The sequence below is a fragment of the Pagrus major genome, chromosome 3 (genome assembly GCF_040436345.1).
Source record: "Pagrus major chromosome 3, Pma_NU_1.0".
Classification (NCBI taxonomy): Eukaryota; Metazoa; Chordata; class Actinopteri; order Spariformes; family Sparidae; genus Pagrus; species Pagrus major.
In genome coordinates this window covers 15,229,706-15,254,504 of record NC_133217.1, presented here as the reverse complement: position 1 = coordinate 15,254,504, position 24,799 = coordinate 15,229,706, and the positions used below count along the sequence as shown (strand labels likewise).

General features: G+C 41.2%; 1 protein-coding gene across 1 annotated transcript in view; it reads left to right on the top strand.

The window, feature by feature from the left end:
- Nucleotides 1–24,799, top strand: part of adcy2b (adenylate cyclase 2b (brain)) — a 51,658-nt gene that overhangs the window by 9,250 nt on the left and 17,609 nt on the right. The window contains exons 2-9 of the mRNA XM_073463002.1: nt 712–909; nt 7,642–7,803; nt 8,839–8,988; nt 13,950–14,098; nt 15,050–15,161; nt 18,165–18,292; nt 19,888–20,046; nt 21,531–21,659. Of these exons, the coding sequence (XP_073319103.1) occupies nt 712–909; nt 7,642–7,803; nt 8,839–8,988; nt 13,950–14,098; nt 15,050–15,161; nt 18,165–18,292; nt 19,888–20,046; nt 21,531–21,659 (1,187 nt within the window). The remainder of the gene's footprint in view (nt 1–711; nt 910–7,641; nt 7,804–8,838; nt 8,989–13,949; nt 14,099–15,049; nt 15,162–18,164; nt 18,293–19,887; nt 20,047–21,530; nt 21,660–24,799) is intronic.

The following is a 24,799-nucleotide window of genomic DNA, read 5'->3' as shown; positions in this document are numbered from 1 at the left end:
GTTGTTATTTCGAGATAATAACTTGAGATCTCGAGAAAACAAATGAAATTAACTCGTTATCACAGGAAAACAGAGGAAATAAAATGTACGAATGCATGGCCCTTTAGGGCTTCCGTAAGGAAACAACAGGGCAGATGTTGTGTCAAATACTATTGTGTCTATGTATTGTGTTGAAGAGATGTCTGCTGAAGTTAGCGTGCTAACCAGCTAGCCTTGTGCCTGAAAATTTCATTCTACCAGTGGTCCAAAGGTCCTGTGCTAGCAGTGTAAACACCAACACTCCCCTGAAGTCCAGCTAGATACATGGCTAACTGAGCTAACAAGCTAATGGTAGCTAAAGTCAAGGATGTATAGACAAAAGTTAGCAGCAGTTAGCAGTCCCCTATTTGTTGGAATGAATTCAAGGAGCCCAATTCTTATGTACTGCACATTTAAAGCATACTCAGAACTCCAAGTGTCTTTGGTAGATCTTTCTGTGGTCCTCCATGCTAACTCTGGAGCGTACACAGTGCTGAGGTCCTGCAGAGTTCATAACTTTATAGAGTTGCTAGATGTTTCCACAGTCATACCAAGTGTATATGTGTGTGCGAGTTGCCTACCGAATACCGAATATGCAAAATGCACATCAGTATGTTTGTGTTCAGCCAAACTCACCAACCCTGAAATTGTATAAACCAATAATCTTATCTCTCTCTGTCTCTCTCTCCCCAGAATACAGAGGACCACTTGACGTTCTTGATCACGGTTCCCGCTGCTCTCTTCCTCTTCCTGTCCATCTTCATCCTTGTCTGCATTGAGTCAGTCTTCAAGCGGATGCTCGGCCTCTTCTCACTCCTTATATGGGCCTGTCTGGTCACCATGGGTTACCTGTTCATGTTCTCAGGAGGGTTACTCAGCCCCTGGGACCAGGTAGATAAATCTGTGTGTTTGTTTTATATATATATATATATATATATATATATATATATATATATATATATATATATATATACATATGTGTGTGTGTGTGTGTGTGTGTGTGTGTCTAAAAGCCAACAAGTCTAAAAGAACATGCAGACTGTGCCATACTGTATATACAAAAGCAATATTGTATGTCTGCAATCAATATGATTGATTTTTTCTTTTAGCTCCACCCCCCCTTAGTTACAGTTGTCAAGCTTTATGCTGAATACAATGATAACAGTGATGACAGACTGACCATTGAAATTCTTATTCATTTCTCAAACAATGGGTTTTTGATTTCAGACAGTGGAAAACAAAAGCAGGCTTTATATTTCTAGCTAGCGACCGTCAGATTTGCTCTCTGAAATGACAAGTGTTGCTGGACAATTTTGGCGATTTTATAGCCAATTAAGTTAATGACATCATCGCCAGCTTTTTTTTTAACATTTCTGTCTGACTCGTTCTGGCTCACTGGATGGCTACACGCAGCCTATCATGGTATTATGAAAGGCCAGGGCTAAAGCTGCATGTTCCATTTCAAAAGTCAGCCTCCTCGCAATGTACATTGTGCAATGGAGAGCATGATAGCCTTAGTATCATGAGTATGATGAGGATAAACTTAAGATCAGACTGTTATCTCAGGCTGCTGTGTTCATATTTTCCGAATTTGGTTTGGGGTTGCTGCAGTGTAAAGTCCCCCAAATATAAGGAGAAGTGGGACAAGTCACTAAAAATTGACGACAGCACAATAAATTTGGTACCTTGAGACATATAGAGCTCCTGTGACTAAACACATTCAAAAGCTCTTTGAGAAGAAGAAGGATGTGCTAAAAATCAAGCTAGCCAGGGCAGACAAGCCAACGTTAGCTCTGAAAAGCGACTGCTGGACAGCTCTCACAAAAAAATGTAACTTCGCAACTACATGTAACTTCATCAGTGCTGACTGGAAGATTCAGTCCAGTGTGCTCCTTTCTCCTGTGCTGACAAGGCGAAAATTATTTTTCCTGGAAATTGGTCCAGCTATGTGAGACTGTGCTCCTCACTCAGAGCTCTCCATCTGGCACAGGTCAGACAGCCTCGCCGAGAAGTTGACGCAGTGCGAGGGAGCTCATTGAGTCAGTGGAGCGCCAGACTAAAAGGAAAGCGCCTTTTGTATTTCAAGTCTTCTTGCGTTTTTGTTTTTCTTAATAATGGACCTGTTAGTTACCGGTTAATGGATGTCTGGCTCTTTAAAGAAAGATGAACCAGAACTGACATCTCTGCTAGATACGGTTACTGCTTTGATTAAACAATCACTGTTCAAGGTATGAGGGTGAGCAAATAGTCAGGTAATAGTCAGAGAAAAGTTATGAACCACAGCGTAGAGTGAGGCAATTCACCAGTCAAAATAAATGCAAGGACCAAGCCAACAAAATGACTGTGCATACATACTGAATGAGTGTTAATGTGCATAGGTGTGTGTGTGTGTGTGTGTGTGTGTGTGTGTGTGTGTGTGTGTGTGTGTGTGTGTGTGTGTGTGTGTGTGTGTGTGATTTTTGTTACACTTCTGTCCATCAGTGCCTTTTGTATATGTGGGCATGGTTGTGTATGTGTATGTGTGCAACTGTGCTTGCACGCGCTCAGGTGTGCAAGCACACGTGTGACAAGTGTTAATGAGGCCTGATGAAAGCTGGAGGTGAGCAGATCAGCAGACAGACACATTAGTTTTCGGTGCCAGACTCCTTCTCTCTCTGTCTCAGGAATCCTATTTTCTCATGCTACCGCCCTGTCTCCCCCAATTCATCAAATCCCATTTTCTCTACCCGACTTCTCCACCTGCCCCCTCCTCTCCTGTTAAGACCTCCCCTCTTTGTACCCCATCCACTCCTTCCCTCCTTCCTCTGCGGTGGAGATATTTTTACCATCAGCCACCTGTGAGAGCATAATCATTCTGCATTATTAATCCCGCTCTTCTGTTCCCATGACTCTCCCACTTATCTATCTATCTATCTATCTATCTATCTATCTATCTATCTATCTATCTATCTATCTATCTATCTATCTATCTATCTATCTATCTATCTATCTGTCTACATAGAGAAGGAAAGAAAGAAAGAAAGAAAGAAAGAAAGAAACTTGTACTTGTAGGGAAGCAGAAATCCGGTGAAAAGAGAACAGCTGGAAATGCAGCTTGCTCTCAGTGGGTTGGATTGATTGTGATTACTGAGAGAACAGCGTGTCTGATGGAGCACACAGAGCTAATAACAGCGAGAGCCTAAAAAACAGAGGGAGGCAGGGAGACAGAGAAAGGGAGAGAAACTGTTTCTCTGCTTGGTCATTCACTTTTAACCCCTCCACCCTCCCCAAAGGCTTTTTGTACACACGCACCCAAAAATATCTTGTCCTCATTCAGAAAAAGCCATGTCTGCCACCATCTAGCTGCATTACCCTATTAGTCTGGCCTTTATTCAATTCCTCTGAAGGCCACGGCACTCTCCAGAAGGCAGATTGAACACACCTGGTACCCCAGAATCAAGACTGACCTGTGTTTGAGTGTGTGTTGGCACAAACATGCAAAAGACGAGGGTGTGCTTGCATCCAAAAATGCTGCTTACACTCATAAATGCTAAAATGAGCGTAGAGCAAAACATTTTTGATGCGGGTATTCAAGCGTGCATATGTGCGCATCTGTGTGTGTTTGGAGGCAACTGAGCGTGTGCTGCTTCCATCTGAAACACAGAGGAGGGATGAGCACTGGGAACAAGGCAGAGAGAGGGGAAAAAAAGTCATCGAAGAAGTGAGATGATTGCAGGCGCTCCCATCTGGAGGTGTTTGAGGGTGTATTAGGATTCAGGCCAGAGTGCTGTGGAGATGGAGTGTGTCTGGCTGCCTGCGTAGCAGACAGAAGCAGGTGACGCACCTGAAATTGGACTGCCATATTCTATTCTCACAGCCACCCAAACAGACCTGACGTCACACACACCAACTGCCCTATGTCCTCCTTTTTTTTTCCCAAAGGTGGGAGTTCGGGTCAGCGGTTGAAGGTTATGGCTAAATATACAAGACCTTCAAAACACCATATCTACTCCGATGATCAGCATCCTTCCCTATAATGGTTCCCTTAGCAACACAAGTCAAGTCTAAGCCTACACAAAACACCTCTCTCTCTGCCCTCTCTGTTCAGGTCTTCTATTAGAAGGAACTTCTCCAGCGAACAATCACTTACGTACATCCAATGTTCTAGTCTTGATATGTATGAAACCTGTGTTTTTGCTTGATAACACACTACATGTCAGTGGCAGGAGTAATAATATCTTCTTAACGCGTCACTGAGTACCCTGTCACTTCGAATAATGTGCTTGCTCAACTTGCTCAAAGGAAGCAAAGGACTTAAAAAAGTAAGACAAAAGTATTTCAATTAACATCTATTTTTTGAATTTTATGTGTATAATACAGCCTGTTCTCACTCAAATACAGCAGCTTGATCAGCCACTCAACACTTTAAACTATGACGCAGTAAGTCCTCTCCAGCACCATTTCTGAAGGCGCCCCTCTAGTGAAGTAGTAGAAAGAGCCAGAAAAGATAATTCTAGGAAGAGGCTGGGTGGGTCAAACACAGGGCTTTCATTCAGGAAACCTCAGTTCAAGTACTGTGTGTAACTAAAAGTCGATGTTGACTGACTTTTAAGCAGAGACGTGGACTGAAGTCACTGTAACTTGAGACTCAAATCAACTCAAGTCACTGTTTTGATGACTTGCAACTTAAAGGCTCGGTAGGCAGGAATCCTAGAAAAAAGGTGATCATTGAGTCTACACGGGTCTCATCTCCTCAGCTCTGACCCGAGCTCCTCCCATCAGACAAGCACGGGCATCTGATGCACGCGCTTCATACACGCAACCGACAGTCCCTGCCCGAGGCAATCGCCAACTAGCCAAAGCTTTTTTTTTTACGTTATCATATGTTCACCTGTATGAGTATGCTTACGTGTCACTCATTTCAATCGTCCCGATCATGATTGCGATTTTTAAAATTATAGAAGGGAATTTACTGTCACTCTTAGCAAACTTGTAGGTATGTGAAGACGTTTGAGGTGGAATAGTATGATTCGGGACTCTAACGTAGCAACATAAACTTGATCTTGTATTAGCAGCAGCCGTATGCCTTTGGCTACGGTTAGCAGAAGGCTAACATATTAGCAACTTCCGACAATGCGTTATCGGTAGCCGCTGTCACCTGGCTGTTTACATGGTAAATCAGCCCACACAACCTAACCACCATCACAGCAACTGTAGTTGTTAGAGGAAAAATAATTTAGCAGTTTACCTGTCCAAGAGAAGAACAGCGAGCTCCGAGTCCAACTTCAAACCAATGTTACCCCGAACTTCTCTCAATCTTTGAAACGCAACGCCGATATTGATACGCGTTTTATTGCATTTGTTGTCAGACTGTCTTTTAGACTCCCTTTTTGACGAATCCGTCTTCCTCTTCTTAGATTGTTTTGCACTGAAAGCGGGTGTTTCCAACCGTGGAATCGCAATCTTTCCTGTCCGGTCATCCGCCATTGCTGCAGACTGGGTTTCCACCGAAGAGACGTGAACGCGCATCTGCTTTAGTAGAACAGCCAATCACAGGGCTCGCTCTCTCAGCTGCTCTGTGATTGGTCAAAGTCTTCCGTCACGGGGCAGATTCTTTGCAGGCTGAAAACAGAGACTAGAGGAGGTGCAGAGGTCTGCTCTTCTCTCACATCACTTCATTTACATTATCCCCAAGGTTATTATGGAAGTTTTGCCCAATATTGCCAAAAATAAGCTGCCTACCGAGCCTTTAAGTGACTTGAGATTTGACTTGGACTTGGATGTTAAAGACACTTGACTTCACTTGAGACTTAACAACAGTTTTCAGTTTGGTTTTTTAGTTTAGGTTTTAGTCTGGCTGTCTCACATCACTGCCTGCCAGGTTTAAAAGTGTCCCACATGTCCATAATTTAGCTGTGTTCAGCCTCAGAACCATACAACTAAGTTAACTGGCTAGCTATACTGAGGATGCTAAGCTAAGAAAACACAACGGCACGATTCAGAGAATTAACAGAAAAGAAACACCGCTGCCACCAATGTAATTAAGCGTCTTGGGTTTGCCTAACTGAGCTGGTTTAACAAGAAAATAATAAACGGGACAGGGAGATGTGAGATTAGTGCATTGAGCAGCAACACATTTCTGTCTCCCACATGTCACAAATGCCAACAATTCCTGCCTGACAGCAACTTTAAAGGGACACGCTATGTTTATGTGCTGTCTGTTTTAAATCACAATTTTACGATGGTACAAGACTCAGAAGCTAATGACCTTCAGCCATCTGCAATAGACGATAACATCTTCTATTGGCTCAGCCCTATTACATACTTATTTTAACCCAAACTACGATCTTTTATGGAATCTAACCAAGCAGTTTTGACCACAATGTTGACATATTTTTCAAGTCTAACCGTGCGTTACATCTTTATTATTTCTAAAATGACCGTGCAGCTCTGCACCTGCAAAGCTGACATTACAGGGGTCCCTACAGTGTGATATTTTGAAGCATAGGGCCACAAACCAAGGCTGCTGTAGTTGATATAGCTGGGAATGTGGTCCAGGTATGAGCAACATCAGTTCCTGTCAAAGTTTGTCTTCTGATTCGCTCCAAGCTGTCACTCTCAGTGGACTCTCTGAACCTGAAAGACACAGGAAATAAACAGACAGGCAGGAAGGTCAGAGTTCATCTGGTGTCCCAGTTGAAACTGTGACCCACTCGCACTGGTCGCCACCATAACAGGAAGGGGTGGACTCACAGCAGGGGAAGTGGACAGGGACGAAGCAGGAGGTCGTGGCGCAAGGTATCAATTAACAAAGGAAACACCCGCACAGGAACGTGCACGCACACACACGTCCACAGTCAAATCAGATTGGAGGTCAGAGTTGGAGGCTTTGATGGAAACCTGGAAAGAGCAGGCATGGGTTACAGTAAACAAGCAGGAAACACCATCTAAATATGTGTCACAGTACTACACTGTCTTATTAAAAAGAAACCTTTGAACAGTCATTGTATTATACATCAGTGTTTGTGTGATGCTGTGATGTGTTGTGCTTAATCTTGAAGGCAGGTTTTAGTTTTTTGTAATGCCGAGTGTGCAGCCCCCTCATCTCTCATAATTTATTGTAGGATCAACAGTTAAACGTTGGATCTGTTCGCAAAGAAGATTGGGATGCCCACTTAAATCATAAAAACTCTATTCTGTATTTATACAAAAGGCAGATACAGAGAGAAGATACAGAACATAAATCTCTGCAGGCATTTTTATGATCTATATTTGGATGGTTCTGTGGTAATTTTGGCACTGCTGTTGCACTGTATGACTGTGCATATCAGCCCAGAATTGACAGACATGTGATGCTGACTTAGATAATGTTAAGGAATATTTTTACTGTCCACTTACTGTGCTCACATTTCTTTAAACCAGACTACTGCTTAACAAACGTTTTTTTGCCTGTATATCTCTCAAACAGCTGCCAAATTATTTAATGTTTCTCTCTGTTTACTTGGGTTTTCAGACCTAAGAAGCTACAAACATGAGAGAAGTCTAAAAAGTTTCCAGAGTGTATTTCAAAACATTGAGGTCTGGTTTCTTTTGGAAAAATCTGCCCCTTTTACCTATCTACATCTTCCTGTTTCCTGTGTCCAGGTGTCCTTCTTCCTGTTCATCGTGTTTGTTGTGTACACCATGCTGCCCTTCTCCATGAGAGGGGCCATTATCGCCAGCGCCATCACCTGCTCCTCACACACCGTCACCCTCAGCATCTGTCTGGCCTCCAAAGTGTCAGAACTGGAACCTTTAGTCTGGCAGGTAAGACAGATAATTGTTCATGTTGACACACAAACTTTTGAACACACAACTCAATATGGAACAGTTGAAGTCGACAATTTACACAACTTCCGCAGATTCAGCAGATGAGCTTCCCTTTTTATTTTTCTGGAGGCCTAAATGATTGCCTCACCTGATTTAGTGTCTAAAAAAAAGAAATTGGTAAGGCTGTTCCACACGCTATTAAAAATGATGAGGTACAATATTTTGATAAGGACTGGGTTGTAAAACAGTGAACCTGTCCTGTATCACGATGACACGGCACATTCAGCAGAGTCCCCAGAGTCAAATGAACTTCCTTTTAATGTACTCAGCTCAACACTGGCTCGAAATGAATGGACTCTTGATACAGCAGCACAAAGCAGTCTCACCACAAAACAGAGAACTCATAGTGCTTCAATGACGGCACCAAACAACAAACATCACACAGCAATAAGATAAGCAAAAAATCTGTCAGATTGTTTATAGAATTGATTTTTGCACCACATGCAAGTCTGAGGCTGACACACACACTCACTCACACACACACGCACGAGCACACACACACACACACACACACACGTATGCACCCTTGGTGACTCTTTCTAATTGCCCACCAAAGTAAACACAATGATAACACTCAAACCATGATGCCCTCTTCTCACTCACACACACACACACACACACACACACACACACACACACACACACACACACACACACACACACGCTCAGTGGAAAAGCACACCAACAATAAAATATGAGATATAAGACATTCATTGCCCTTGGATACAGCACGAAGGACAACCTATTGATATGCAAGGACGCATTTTAAAGAGCCCGAGGTTGACATGGTGTTGTAAAAGCGCAGTCCAAGTGTGTGCTGTGGTCTGCTTTTACGAGGTAATAATGTAGACTTAAGTGGAAGCAGGCAGATAGTGGGGTGATTACACGTACAGGCATATCTGGAACATGCGTCACCTCCTGACATTATTTTAATGCCTTATTATTTGTGTGTGCATGTGGTGTATGTGGCAGATCTTAGCCAATGTGATCATCTTCACCTGTGGAAACCTTGCCGGGGCATACCACAAACACCTGATGGACCTGGCTCTCAAACAGACTTATCAGGACACCTGCAACTGCATCAAGTCCCCCATTAAACTGGAGTTTGAGAAGCACCAACAGGTACACACACAACCAGACTGATCTGAATCTAGCCAATGACAATCTTAACACCTTAGTTAGAACTGTATGTGACGTTCGATTACCAATGCGTCTGTGTACTCAGTGCAAACACTCCATTGTTCTTTAGCTCTCAGGATGGCTTTGGTCTTGACTGAAATGAATCAATAACTAATAGATGGATTGCTTTAAAATTTGGTAAAGGTGTCCCCCAGAAAGAAGTGAGGAACTGACTCCTCATGTAGCACTATCTCCAGGTCCTCAAGTATTTCATTTTCAATAAAAACCTGAAACCTGCTATTGATAGTGTTAGCATAGTCAGTGTGAGTATGTTACCATGCTAACACACTAAACTATGTTGAACAAACATTTTTTGTAGTGTTAGCCTGGTCATTGTGAGTAAGTTAGCATGTAGACATTAGCAGTTAGCATAAAGCACAGTTGTACAACCCAAAGGCTGTACATAAAGATGGAAGATGTGTCTTCATTTTCTGGATAAGAGCGCTGCTGTCGATGCGATGGTGATGCCATTTGGAGCCAGAGTATGGGTAGTAGTGATTGGGTGTTTGAGCCTTGGTGTCGAAACTCCCGCCCATACATTAGCATCAAATAGAGATTTAAAACCAAACCTATTAGAAGAATGAACACTAAAGAATACATGAGCATGACAAGAATGACCTAAAATGACAGAAAGCATCATAGGGAATAATTTATTTGAGTTTTTAGTTTGGCCCATGTCCCTTCTGCTAACACAGAGGGCGTAGGGTTTATGGCCTACACTGCACCCAGCCACCAGGGGGCGATAGAGATATTTTGGTTTCACTTTTGAGGAATCAAATCATCCATCTTTATCATGCATGAATTATAGATTCATCACAATTTAAAGTCTGAGCAGAGCAGAGCAGGAACTCGTGAGCAGAACAAATTTTGAAAACTTTTTTGAGTGTACGCCCCGGTTGAGCTATTCTCATTGGACTGAATGAGCGCCATCTTTGGGTTCACTATATTGTTATATTTAAAATCTATTATCTTTATATACAGTCAGAGGTACAGCCTGACAGAACAACTAGCTTGGCTGTAGACTCATCTTGTTCCACCTCTCTCTCAGAGCCTGGATAGAACTGGATATGAGCCTGAATGAAATTCACACTCATTCTGTTTTATTGCCAAAATATTTAACTTATCAGTTTTGTCAGGGATGAGGAGTTGGTAAGTCAGTCATGTCTAAAGAGGCATTATGCAGTGACATTTGCTTGACATTAGCGTCTTTGCCCTGACATTAACCATTCTTTTCGACTAGGCAAATGGCACGAAATTTCACATTAATAAATAATTGTCTACTCAGTGGGTATTAGCTATAATTATTTTTGAATTGTGAAATTTGAAGTATTACCTTGCCAATGGTGAAACGCATAATTTATCATTTTTAATTGAATGTCTGTTGAAATATTACAAATACTCTGTTACATGCAAATATACATATTTAGAATGTATTATTATCTCAGAAATTAATGTTAGTATGTACATCATTTATTCTACAGGTTGGCATAACAATCTGATACGTGACAAATATATGTTTATCTGACGTTATCTGAACAATATGTGAGTTGTAGATTTGACCAACAGAAAATGTTTACTTATAGCAACAATTTTCATGTTGGATATGTTCAGTGGTGAATGTTTCTCAGCACCTGCACCGGTCTTTGTGTGTGTGTGTGTCACGATGCTTTCAAATGCCAGTGCATACTAAACAATGCCAAATCTCAGTCAATAGCCAAATACAGATCACTTGAGTTTATTAATCAAAAACATGATTAATAAACCCACATCTCTCCAGGCTATTATAACCCCTGTGCACGCTCACAGTGGAGTGTTCATATTGCTTCTGTGCTGAATAAGTAAATAAGTGCGGGTGGTGTGGGTTACTATTTTTAGTGCAACCCAACCCCACCCCCCCAACTCCTCTCTCTACTTAATTTGCTGCTGTGTTTTAGGAAATGAGCCCGTGGTGTGTGAACAATGTAATGACCCTCTCTGCTGTGAGCCGCATTTATGAGTCACACCCCCTCAGGCAGCTAGTCACTCTGTCTAATATGCACACACACACACCCACACACAAGCCCAAACACTCAGGCACACACACGCAAACCAAAATCGCCCTCAAACAATGCTCTGTCCAGTGAATGGTGCTAAATTAAAACCCACAAAAACCCACAATATGCATGGTTACACAACAGCTATGTGTGATGGATAGTGCATCTCTGGTTCTCCATTTTTGTTATCCCTCCAGCTAACTGACCATATTATACAATGGCATGGTTCAGATATTCCCACTGCTGCTATACCATCAGTGAACTTAGTGAACAGCTTTCTGAAACATTCACAGCAACCATCAAACTTTGATGTCACATTTTACAGCAACAAGGGTGGACTACAAAAAGAGAGGGAAATCAACTAAGGTAGACATGTTAAAGAGACTATTTGCTGCATACAGCCGCCTCAGTGTGTTTCAACCACGAGAAATTTCACTTTTTAAGGACGAGACGTTCCTGTAGATGGAGATGTGCAGCAGTGTTTACAAACTGGTTATCTTGTCCGCTGGGTTCAAATCAAATCACATCAAATTGATTGTATTTATATAGCCCAAAATCATAATCACATTGCCTCAGTGGGCTTTACAATCTGTACAGTAAATATCATCCACTGTCCTTAGACCCATGATTTGAGTGAGGAAAAACTTGCCATATTGGAAGAAAACCCTTTTGGCAGGGGTAAAAAAGATGGAAGAAACCTCAGGAAGAGCCACAGAGGAGGGATCCCGCTCCTAGGACGGACAGACATGCAATAGATGTCGTCTGTACAGAACAGAACAACTAAATCACAGTTTACAGATTTCATTGACAGCGTATCCGATACAAGTAAATGATGAAATACTGGTTATACGCCCATTTTTGAAAGCAACATTTGTTCATCACCTCTGCAAGTGGTTAAAAGGATAAAATGCAAATTGCAAACTGAAGTATCGTGAGGCAGGTTGAGAACACCAGTAAAAAGTTTACAACACTACACTTCACGGGGCTCAACATCAGAAATTGTTTTTTTGTAAATGTTCCTAACAAGAATGTTTTCTTTAAGTTTAACATGTAGGCTCACAGGATCTACATATTTACAGCACTTGCTCTATTTCTTCCCTCTGCATTACTTCAAATTTGAAAATGAAGAAAATGTATCTGCCTCAATCACTCTAATGTACTTTAGCTTACTCATTGCTGAGAAATGAGCCCCAATGAACCATCATTAATGGGATGTAAAAAATCAATTTACTAGGTTAAATATTAGCCGCGCACAACAGTGGTTATATGATATAACGTATTAGAGAACAGAACAGAATGGATTATATAAGTATAGATCAGAACAGGACAGAATAACCTGGATTTTTGCTGCTCAAAATAACATCTTACAAAGCTCTACATATAGCCCAACAAATAGTTTGAACGTGCAAAAGCATTTCCTAATATTTGGAGAATTGCAGTCATAATAAGTGAAGAAGTAAGCAAGTAAGAAAATTATTAATTGGATGAGCCTCAGTTGTTCTTTATTGAAATATATAAATTTAATTTAAACACATTTCGGTCGACAGTGAAGATCTTGGCACAGCATGTGTACATGGACACAGGCACACTAAAAGCTCAAAGTAACATTTCTTCCCTATGTCAACACACAAATTAAACATTCGTTTGAGTCACAGAGCCAAACAATCTTCCATGATCATAAATTTCTCCCACATAAGTATATTGTGAGTCTTGCTCATAGCTCCCTTGCTGTTTGATACTAATTAACTCGTGAATCAGTTCTGAGCAAGACGTCATATTGAGTGAGAATATTCTGAATTAGAAAGACTTCACTGAGAGTTATTTGCACATTACTAACACTTGTAGTTTTGTGTTTTGTTATGTAAGAATAGACTAAATTTATTAAGTGTTATTTAGAGAGAATGACTACCACCTTATAAGGTCCACGCTGAGCAAAGCATATTTAGATCGTAATTCGTGTACAACAACTTCCTTACTCACAGTCAATAAGCAGTAATTAGGAGGTGATTGGGGGAAAACTCTTGGTTAATGGCCTAGTCATTGTAGAACATGGTCTCGCAGAATAGGGCATTAATAACTAATATGTGTCACAAGTACACAGAAAAAACCCAAACGCAAGACACACTGGCAGGCAGGTAGTAAAATAAAAGGCAAACTTTACTTAGCTGAAATCCAAAATCTAAAAGTGCAAACAATAAAATGGCAAGCGACACAAACTGGCAAACAAAAAGGCAGGCAAGGGAAAATACAAAAGCAGAAAACCATTAAGAACAAATCAAGAACGCAGGGGATGCACAAGGACCGGGGAACAGGCACAGGAGCACAGGCGACGTGTAGACAAAAACAGGATAACAACAGGACTGTCGCGAGGATAAGAACAAACGAACCAACACAGAGTGAGGGAACAACACAGGCTTAAATACAAACTAGCCAATGAGGGGATGAGGTGCAGGTGGAGAGACACTGGGAACAGGGCACTGCTAACGAGGCTTATGTGGGGGACAATCAGGCTGGGGAGGAGCACAGGAGGGAAACTGAACACTGTGAACACAGCTGGGCAGGAAGTAGAAAGAGACAACAAAATACAGGAGGATATAACTACAAAATAAAAACAGGATATAACTGACCAAAAACCAAAACCATGACAATATGCATATTAAAAAGCAGCTGGTTAATGGTTAATATGTGTTCCCTTATATCAAGTGTTACCCAAAAACATAGCTCAGCTTGCCTGTTAGTTCAAAGATTCATTCATTTTTCTAATGTTTTCAACACGGCCACATAGTTGTCTCTCAGTCTTACATCCGAGTTTCTTGACTCCTCCCAGTCTTGGCCCTCATCCCTTCCTTTACCCCCTCTCTCTGTCTCCAGGAGCGATTACTCTTATCCTTACTGCCGGCTCACATAGCCAGGGTGATGAAAGCTGAGATCATCCAGAGGTTGCAGGGACCCAACTTTGGTCGAACTGAGAGCACCAACAACTTCCACAACCTCTATGTGCAACGGCACACTAATGTCAGGTGAGAATCCTTTATCTGTGCCTTCCTCCACTTTATAAAGGTTATTATTTTCCCCTCTAATCTTAGCGTTTGATTGCTCCTATACCATCCTGTCCGCCCCTCATCTTCTTTTCTCCTCCCCTCTCTGCCTGCTCTCACATTTGCTCCTATAGTATAGGATTGCTCCTATACTTTTCATCCTCTGTCATCACCCATTTTTCTTTTTCTACCCTCCTCCTCTTTTTCACTTCATCATCTCTACATCCCGTCTTCTTATTCCCTTTCATTACCATGGCCAAATTCAATTGAGATTTAATCCACCTCCTTTGTGCTCTGAGGTCACTTTGCCAAACGATGAGGAGTCTTTGTCCTCTGTTCTCGATGGCACCCTCCTCTATACTGGTGATAATCATAGTCACAAATCCAGGCTAACCATAAGAGCCTCTCCATAGATTGTCCTCGAAAAACCCATTATGCTGGAGCTTCACAGGAGAAAATGTGTCTCTGCTATACAGGCACCAGGTGTGTGTGTGGGTGAGTGTGTGCATATGTGTGTGTTCTCATGTTGATCTGCCTATTATCCTTCCAATAATAACAAATTCTCACATTGTCTCGCTCACCGTGAAGAGGACAATCTCTCCAGAACAAAGAGCTGACACCCAAGGACAGGTGGCATTTGCCCTGTTTACAGCTGACATTAAAGGTCCTCTTTGTCTCATTCCCAACTCAAATACTGATGTTTTTTGATGGCAGCCAAACTGACCTACAATCACAAAGTGTCATTTAGTGTCAAATACCGAAGTACTCAATATCCATACTTTACCAATAAAATGGTCCTAATAAAAACTTTATTTCTCTCCTCATACAGTACAACTGCAAAACTCATTTTGACAGTGAATCGGTCAATTGATTTGTTTATTCAGGAATACAATATGAATGGTGTTTTTCGCTGTTTCTTCTCGTTTTCTGCAGCATTTTGTACGCAGACATTGTCGGCTTCACCAGGCTGGCCAGCGACTGCTCCCCAGGTGAACTTGTGCACATGCTGAATGAGCTCTTCGGCAAATTTGACCAGATTGCAAAGGTAATTCAAAACAAGTAAATTCATTCATTCATTCATTCATTTGTATATCACATTACATGCACAAGGACACTCTGTGTGCTTCAGATGAAAACAATCACAGCAGAAATGAATAGAAATGTGGAAAAACCAGAAGGGCCCTAGAGAGGATGCCCATTCTCCAAAAAATGATAATAGTCTTGAAAAATGCCTCTGTGTTAGAGAGGTGTTGATAAGAGAAGTCAATGATTTTTTTATTTTTAACAGAGCTGATAATGGGGGCTCCTACTAATTAAAACACACACACACCCATAAACACCTGCCAGAGGACATTTTTGCAGAACGCCTTATACCAAAAATGTATAATAAAAACTATATCTGTAGTCATGTCTGCCCTAAAATATTTTATTCAAGCATTGGCTTGGTCTAGGAATGTATTTTCAGCAGCACAGACGCTACTAATTGATTCAAGATCCAAGACGAAACTCACAGAAGGGCTGGACTGAAAAAGAACAATAAATCCGCCTGTTATTTAAGCACCAAGGACAGTGCCATGGATTTCTCAATACACAGCACAGTTGAGCAACTTATAATTCAGAGCCACGGTCCGGACCGTTGATTCTAACTTGCACAAACTTCAGTCGGATAGAGGATCAATGAGTCAGGTAGACTAGACTAACATATTCAACTAAACAACCCTTCTGCTCCTTCACTCTCTGGGCTACTACTGGGGGGATGCATTTTGGTCACTTTGCTGACAAGGGGGATAGGGTCCTCTCTAGGGGTGGGCTTTATGACCTAAGATTTATATCATTGTACTTTTAATTTATTTTTTCGGTGACAGCATTATATGACTTTATTACAAAAATAAAAAGAATACTTCTCCCAAACAAATGCAATGTTGGGTTCCTAAACAAGCTGTAGGTCTAGTTGCTGTTGCACTAAACAAAGGACTGATGCATATTATATGTATTATGTCACTATTTATTGTATTATTTTAGGATGATGTGTACTGGTTGTGTTGACTACTGCAAACCAAATTGCCCCTCTGGGACAATAAAGACTTCCCAATCCAATCCAATCGAACATGAAATTAATGACATTGAAAACGTATGTGTTTATTGGCTTCAAAAATGAATAAAAATTAGATGTGTATTAGAAGGAGTAGCCTGCCAATAATTTGATTCATTCTCAGGGTTAGACTGGGGGTAGGATTAGGTATCTCAACAGCATTTGTAGAAAACTAAAAAAATATTTAAAGTACAATAGTTAGTGTAACGCAGGGCATGTTGACAAGGATATGAGAACTTTCGTGTTACGTCAACAACAGAACCACCTGAGCTTGTGTTACAGGATTCAGTTCCACAAAGAGCAACATGACAAACAGTTCTCCACATACAACATGCCACTCTGGTTGTTTAATCAGCTTAATGTTAACTCAGTTTCTCTTGACTGTCCCTTAAAAGTAACCACATTAACTATGGAATGTGCGAACATGCTTACATTAACAGTAAACTCAAACAATGGCAAAACTCACAGGTTCCAAGTTTGAACGCAGTAATGATCCATCCGTGAGCTTGAGTTTTGAAGTGTATCTTTTTGACATTGCTATCCAGTTGTTGTGGGGACATTTCCATCCAAATTAAAGTTACTCCACAGGCTCCCCTTCCTCTAATGGTGGTAGTAGATGAAGACGTTTGTGTTGGGTTTTGCAGACAGCAACAGAGAAATTGGGTGCTTTGTTTACCCTCCACTTGTGTAACCGAAGTCAGCATTAGTGAGGAAAACAGTAGTTGTTGGACTAAACTTTAGTTGCACGAGTACTTGTTAAGCCCCTTAATTGCATGTTATCACAGCCACAGTGAAACACTTTATTTTAAATATGCTAGAACACTTGTCTTGACACCGGTGACGAAACCGATAAATCCACCACCTCTAGTAATCCCTCATACTCCCTACTGTGTATTAGGCTGTATTTTCTTGTGGTCATATATTGGATGGAGATATACTGTGCTGTACATTGTTTATATTCCTCCCTGTAGAGGATGTGACTGGCAGAGACAAAATATTGGAAATACTTTCCTGTATAATGCAGTCAAATACCGCACCAAGACAAGATACAGCTTCGCATTTAATTAAAATTTCAGGGAGGCCACAATTGCCATTTAAACTACCTTAAATTAAACTTTTTTTCACATTAAGGTTTTGAGAGGAAGCTTGGTGTCTTGTGAGGCTCAGTGTGATTCCATTCCATAGATTTGGGATAAGTAAACCACTTGTGACTGTCGAAGCCATACAGAACATGCATCATACTGAAATTACAGTACTGCATCAAGAATTCATTTGGTTTTAAGGCATGAATTAATGATGTTCAGGACATAAAATTATGTGATTTGATTCACAAATAGTGCTCTCAGCTGATGTAACCTGATGTCTATTACAGTCTAATTCTAATTTGAATACTGTGCACAGTTTGGTTAATTACAAAATAACCAAGAAGAGTCAACTGTCTTTCTTGTGCTGTCAATCAGATGAAGCACGGCCTTGAAATGAATGTTTTCTGTGTCCTGCGGCCGGTGTCGGCCTTCGTACCTTACCTTCCCAGAGTGCCGTGCTTGTTAACAGCTTCAGGTTGTAGCCGTGTGGGCTGGTCGGAGTGTACCTCGCAGTCTCATGGGTGCTCTACTAAACAGTTGAGTCAGGCTCTCTCAGCTCCGTGTCCAGCAGCTCTGTCCTTCCGCCTGACGAAGCTGCCGTTACATAAACCCTATCCAACGATGAGCTGTTACACATCCCACATGTGGAATAAGAGCTAATGTGTCAGGTGTGTGGGTGTATGGTTTTGGGCTTGATGGATGTGGTTGTGTGTATGTGTGCCTGAGGGTTGTGTTGAGGTGACACAGAGCACTGGAACAGGCATTTTATAAATTAAATAGTTAACTGTTAGTACAGATATTGATGAATGCGGACAGATTATGGAGGTTGGTGATAAATGTTTCACTTAATCCCCCTCTCTCTCTCTTTTAGGAAAATGAATGTATGCGAATCAAGATCCTAGGAGATTGTTACTACTGTGTGTCTGGTCTGCCTGAGTCGCTGCCTCACCACGCCAGGAACTGCGTGAAGATGGGCTTGGATATGTGTGAGGCCATCAAGTAAAATACCAGATCTCTCTCTCTTCCTCTCTCTCCCTCTGTCTCTCTCTCACACGCACGCACGCACACACACACACACACACACACGCACTCACAAACACAAACACAAACAAACACACGCCTGTCAAACAGATTGAGCAGAAGGAATGCCAGACTCGATTTCAGCTCTGTTTGAACTCGAGAGTAAACACAATGTGAATTTAATATGATAAGCCTCCCAACTGAACAAATAAAAATTTCAAACAAATGAAAAAGTATTCCCTTTCAGCCCCCCCCCCCCCCCCCCCCCCCCCCACCCTCCCCTTCCTTCTCTCTGCCTCGATGTCTTTCACTCATGCATGAACACACACACATTTACAGGCCTTTATGTTTGCTTGCCGGGACTGACCTTTAATCACAATCAGATTAAAGATGCTATCCAGTGTCGTCCACCTCCGACATGATGAAACGGAGTCTGTATTCCAGTGCTGTTCTGGAGGAAATACTGAATCATTTTGGCATCTGTAGCAAAATACATTACTGGTTGCTGATGGCAGTCTATGAATGGATAAAAACTAGAGAATATTAGTTTTAAAAACTTAAATGTTCAACATTTTGGTGGTTTTGCTTGATTTGTTAAGAAATAGTTCCTGCTTGTAACTCCACCTAAAACCCTAAACTGTCATTCTTAGATCGGTTTGTGTACAAATAAATGAAACGTGAGGAAAAGTTCTCCCAAAAAAGAAAATTCAGTCATTATCTACTCACCCCCATGCCAAAGTAAAGTCAGGTGAAGTTTCATAGTCGATACAACATTTTCGGGGCTTCACAGCAAAACAGCCTCTCAGCATTCTTGTAAACAGCTGAAGTAGATGGGTACTTGTTTTTCAAAGGTAAAAAACAACTGGAAAAAAAAACATAAAATGGCTCCATACAGCTTGTCCACAGTAATTCAAGTCTCCAGAACCCCCGAGTTCCCAAACTGATTTGAAAAGACATTATTTATTACCTTGATGTGTGGTCGAGTCCGTGCACCCACTTTAGACGCTTTTAGCTTAGCAGCTGCAGTGACAATTTTGGCTTTTAAAAGGGTCTAAGTAAAGTCTTTTCAAATCAGTTTGCCTTGCATTACACTGGATGAGCTTATGGAGCCATTTTATATTTTTATTTCAGTTGTTTTTTTACGTTTTAAAACAAGTCCCCATCTACTTCAGTTGTTTTGGAGAATGTTGAAACGCTGTTTTGCTGTGAAGCTCCAGAAAGTTTTTGACCTATAAAACTTCACCTGACAATTATGACTGAATTTTCATTTGCGGGTGAACTCATCCTTTAATTATAATGGGACCAACTTGAAAAGGAGATGATCTCAAGGGTGTCATCCTGTTGTATGTCTAATTTTTGAGCTTTCGAGGAGTCCAGAAGTATTTTAGCTTTGGAAACATACAGGCTAGCTGTTTCCCTCTGCTGTCAGTCTTTATGCTGTGCTAAGCTAACTACATACCAAATCCAGCTCTATGCTCAACAATTTCACTCTTGTTATAAAAGTAAATGAGCACATTCTCCACATTGGTTAACTTCTCCTTTTAAAGATGAATTCTGCTCTGTTCTCTTCACAGGAAGGTCCGAGATGCCACTGGAGTCGATATCAACATGCGTGTTGGTGTTCATTCTGGGAATGTCCTGTGTGGTGTGATTGGCCTACGGAAGTGGCAGTACGATGTGTGGTCACATGATGTAACACTAGCCAACCATATGGAGGCAGGAGGTTTGCCAGGGTAAATCGAATAATCAATTCTATTCATATAGCCCAAATCACAATCACATTCCCAGTGAGCAAAAAGTGGTCTAGATCACCTCTTTTAGACGTCATTTATTGACATCCAAGACATCTAAAAGACGTCCTCTAGGGAGCCAGAATGAAAGTTTTTTATATGTCTTTTCTGGACGTTGTATAGATGTTTATATGTCGTTTGTCAACTAATTCTGGCTGTCCGTGGATGTCCAGATCATGGCCTGGCCCGACGAACGTGATATCAACCTGTTTTTGGATATCCACAGATGTTGCCTGCTCAGTGGGTTGCCTCAGTCGGCTTTACAATCTGTTCAGTGGTATGATATAACCAACATTGCAAAGAATGATTCACTTGATCTCACTGCTGTTGCAATGCTGGTGTGCAAATACTTCTGATTATTTTGCAGTTTGCAAACTGGAGGGATGTACCTGCAAGGTTGCCAGTTTTAGTTGGTAAAGCAGACAGGGAGTTATGCCTTGGGAATCCACTAACACATTCTGCTATCTCTGTGATTAATGTTGAGTTGCACTTTAGCAAGTCAGTGAATTCCCATCTGCTCTGCTGCAGTTCCATGAAGTAGAAGTGAACATGTCCCAGAGGCCAGCAGTATCATAGCAGCATTATCTTGAGTTTCAGTGAAGGGGTCCGTGTATCAGTCAGGCATTTTCACCCTTAAAAGAATGAAATTCAATACTTTTTGCTCTTTTAACTTCTGGGGTGTGAAATTGTTAGCTTTATAAGTACCCGGCATTAAATATCATATACCAGTTCAACCTAAAAAAAATATACATATCCGTATCGAGAATCAATGTTTGCTGAACCCTAGTACACCACCCCCTTAAAACCAAATACACCTGAGGGAACAACATATTGATGTGTTGCAGCAGCACCAAGAACAAGCACATACACCACACTCAGCTGAAAATATTTATATACAAGTGCACTATATGAATCACTTCTTCCTTCTCCATTACCAACTTGTTTTGCATCCGGAAAAGCACAAGTTTCCACTCTGACACAGAACATTGGATACATTCGTTCTAATTCTTCTCAATTATAATTTTAGACAATTACAGCCACCTCATTTGACCGATCAGCTCCAAATTTGTTATGTGGCCATTAGGTTTGCCATCCCAGCACTGTAACAAGCATGGGAAAATTGGCTGGTGGATATATGTGTTGTGTGCTACACTGAAAATAAGCTCTCCAGGGCCCCAACGTTGTCTCGCTGGGCTGCTAATGGTTTGTCTCCTCTTATGGTGCTGAAAGGTATCTGAAAAATATGCCCACTGAAAAAAAAAAACACATTCTCATCCCCATCACTCATCAGTCACTGTTTGTAAGGTAACAACAAAGGAGAATTGCAGGTTAGTGTTGTTATAGACCTGGAAAGTAAATAATATGTTTAATGAACCTGTTGATACCACAATGACGCACGTTCTTAACCTCTCATTATCTGTCCTCAGGAGGGTCCACATCTCCTCAGTGACGTTGGAGCACTTGAAGGGCTCATATAAGGTGGAGCCTGGCAACGGACAGAGCCGAGACTCCTACCTGAAGGAGCATGGAGTGGTCACCTTCCTCGTCATCAACCCAAGGTGAGATACCATCACTGGCATGGTTTTACACATTCACATACAGTCAGAAAGCATCGTTGAACAGGATGTTTGAATGCAAGAATAAGCAGAGGATGTGGGCGCTTCTCACTTAGAGGGTAAATATAAAAAGTATTTTATAGGCTACTCAGTTTTTAGCCAAGTGGTGTCGCTTTATATATGCAATGTTGGTTGGTCAGTCCACCATTTTGATCCAGACTGAAGTATCTCAGTATCTATTTTCAGGAAATTTTGTGCAGACATTCATGGTCACCAGACGAAGAAACCTACTGACCTAGATGATCGTTGAATTTTCATGTAGCCCCACCATGAGTTTGTTGTTTTGAATGAAACATTTAAACAAAAAATGTGTAAGACGTGTGCCTTTTCAATGCGAGCCTGCTGATGTTAGCATTTCAAAGAACCACTGTGTCTAAACTATGAGTGTCACGACATTGATTTTAAATTGAAAAATTATCAATTCTAAATCGAAAATTGAATCCAATTTTGACCTTAAAATTGAAGTTAAATCAAGTTGTGGATTTAGAGAATCGTGACACCCCCTATTCTAAACAGCCTCACAGACTCACTAGCCTGGCTGCAGGCTTTTTTGATGGCACGTTGATATATTTTTTGTTGAATTGTTTTTTTTTCATTCAAAGTTCTTTGTTGCACTCAGACTGCCCATACTGTTAAAAGTTATTGTTATAATTCTTCAGTACTGTCTCACAGCAGCAACGTACACATGAAGTTGGTCGAGGAATATAAAAAAATCAAGTGAAGTGCATTCAAGCGTAACAGCAGAGACACAGTATGAAATAAAATAACATTAAAACAAAAACAAGACTTGATACGTGGACCACACTTCAGTAACTTCATGAGACACTAAACCAAACAAACAAGTCCTCGCCATGTTCACCACTCTTTAGTGTCCTGCTGTCATCTGCGCTACTTACAGCGTATTCGGTTATGTTTCTGTATTTGCTGCCTTTTTCTAAATGTCGCGCGTGTGTTGTTGTATTGATGAAGTATCTGCTTACAGTGTGTGTGTTTGGGGTCATGATGATATAATGAGCGTAGATGTAAAAATGTGAAAGTCTATTTTCAGCACCACAGCTCTGCAAACTTTTCGATGTGCAGGGCAGGTTTACTCAAAAAAATCCCACACCACCTTTTCATCCTGCCAGGAGCACAGTAGGCAGCTAAACAACTTTAACAATGTCAAGTATCCGAAAACAATATGATTGTTTGGTGAACCAATGACAGTGTATTATCAAATGAACAACATCTGGGCTGGTGTTCAGTCAATCGCTCCAATGAGAGAAGATCCCTTTTCCCTGCTCGAGGTGTTGTTAGTGGCCTGAGACGTAGTGCAGCTCCTCCTGTCAAACCAGGTTATAAAGGACAGCTTCACGACCTTTATGAGATCTGCCTCTTCTGTGAACTTTCTGCCGAGAAAGTCTTTATATAGAATATGTTGTTGGCATCCAGGATGTGCTCAGTGTTTTTGGCTTGGCAAACAAAAAACACCCCTCTGCCTTCCTAATCCCTCCATGACTTGGCTAAGATGCACCCTCCTCCTTAAATATCTGCACTAAGACCTTCTTCCTTCAGGCATCCTGCATTCACTATCTGCTTGCTTCATAGACTTCAGGGTTGTCGGTGGCATCTCTCTTCTGAAGAATGAAGGCCTTCAGTGCATCTTTTTAAAATGCCATCAGTAACAAACATGCAGAGCCACAGTGTCTTTTCAGCTTTGATTCCTCCAAATCCAGTCCTTTGGCTCCGTTTCATCTTCTTGTTTCCCTCTGATTCCTCTTGACTAAGGATTGGTAGCTTCCCCTTAAAGTCACCACGTCACTTTAAACACTCTCACTCTTCTCAGAGTGCAGATTCCCAACTCAGTAGCAGCATATTGCTGTGGTGGACTGTGCAAGAAAAACACAATGAAACAAAACAATTCACCTCGCCTTCGTAGAAGTTGCTAATGTAAATTTTTGAGCATGTTTAGTTTGATTCTGTTGTGATTATTGTCATCTGTCAGAATGTGAAATGAAGAAGAAGTCATCTACTGACCAAAAAAACATCAAATATAACATATTTCGACACACTTTCTCAGCAGGCGACATGTTTTCACAATCTGCTGTTGTAACTCTACCAGATGAGAGGTTATTTGGGCAATCATACAAGCATATAATCAGCTGCCTCTCTTCAGCTGACTTTTTCCTGATTTTTATGGTATCTCATTTGTGTATGCAGAGTAGCAACACTTGAGTAGAGAGATCTAATTTAGTCTGACTCCAGGCAGCCCAACAGTAATTAACTAAACCACCAGTTCTAGACCTAAGCTGAGCCTCTGGGTATATAAACTGTGGTAACTTGTTTTCTTACTGTATAACATTATGACCTTATAGGAATTGTCTACAACATATGACAGGTTGCTGCTCTGTCTCCTCTATTTACTGTAATGAAGATAGTTTTTCAATGGCTTATCAGATATTGGAAAAAGGCTGTGGGTGCTCACTGACATTTTCAAGAATCCCCTGAGTGGATCAAGGCCAAATATGGAGCATGGGTCGCAGGAGGTGTCATCTTCACTGTCATTGTCATTGATTGTCACTGTCAGAGCTGTTCAGTGCAGCCATGGGAAATGAACACCGCCTTTATCGACAGTTTCTTTTCCAATTCTGATAGGCTTATGTGCCATGTTCTTTGAATACCTGAAATCAATCACCAGAGGAACATGATGTGAAAAATCCTCCAAGGTTTAAAAAAAAAACTTTGATTGTCACTGCTGTACAGTTCAGTGCAGGGTAGTATTTCTGTCAGCAGTAAAGTGGTGTTTCTCAGAGAGAAGCACTCGGCGTACAAGGCGAAATAAAGGGAGAGTTGCATCACTCGCTGAAAGTGGTTAAAGTAGCTTAAAACAATGACTGGAAGGTCACAGATGTCAAGAGCTGTCAACTGACCACTCTTACCAGAGAATCCAGTCCTTTTACTTTAACACATACTCTGTGAGTGTGAGCATGAACTACTGTTCAGCTTGGTCAGAAATAAAAGTTTGCAGATGTAATGTTTGGAGTTAGTTATGTACACCAACTTAATATGTTCAAAATAGTTACTTACGTGGTCCTTCTTTT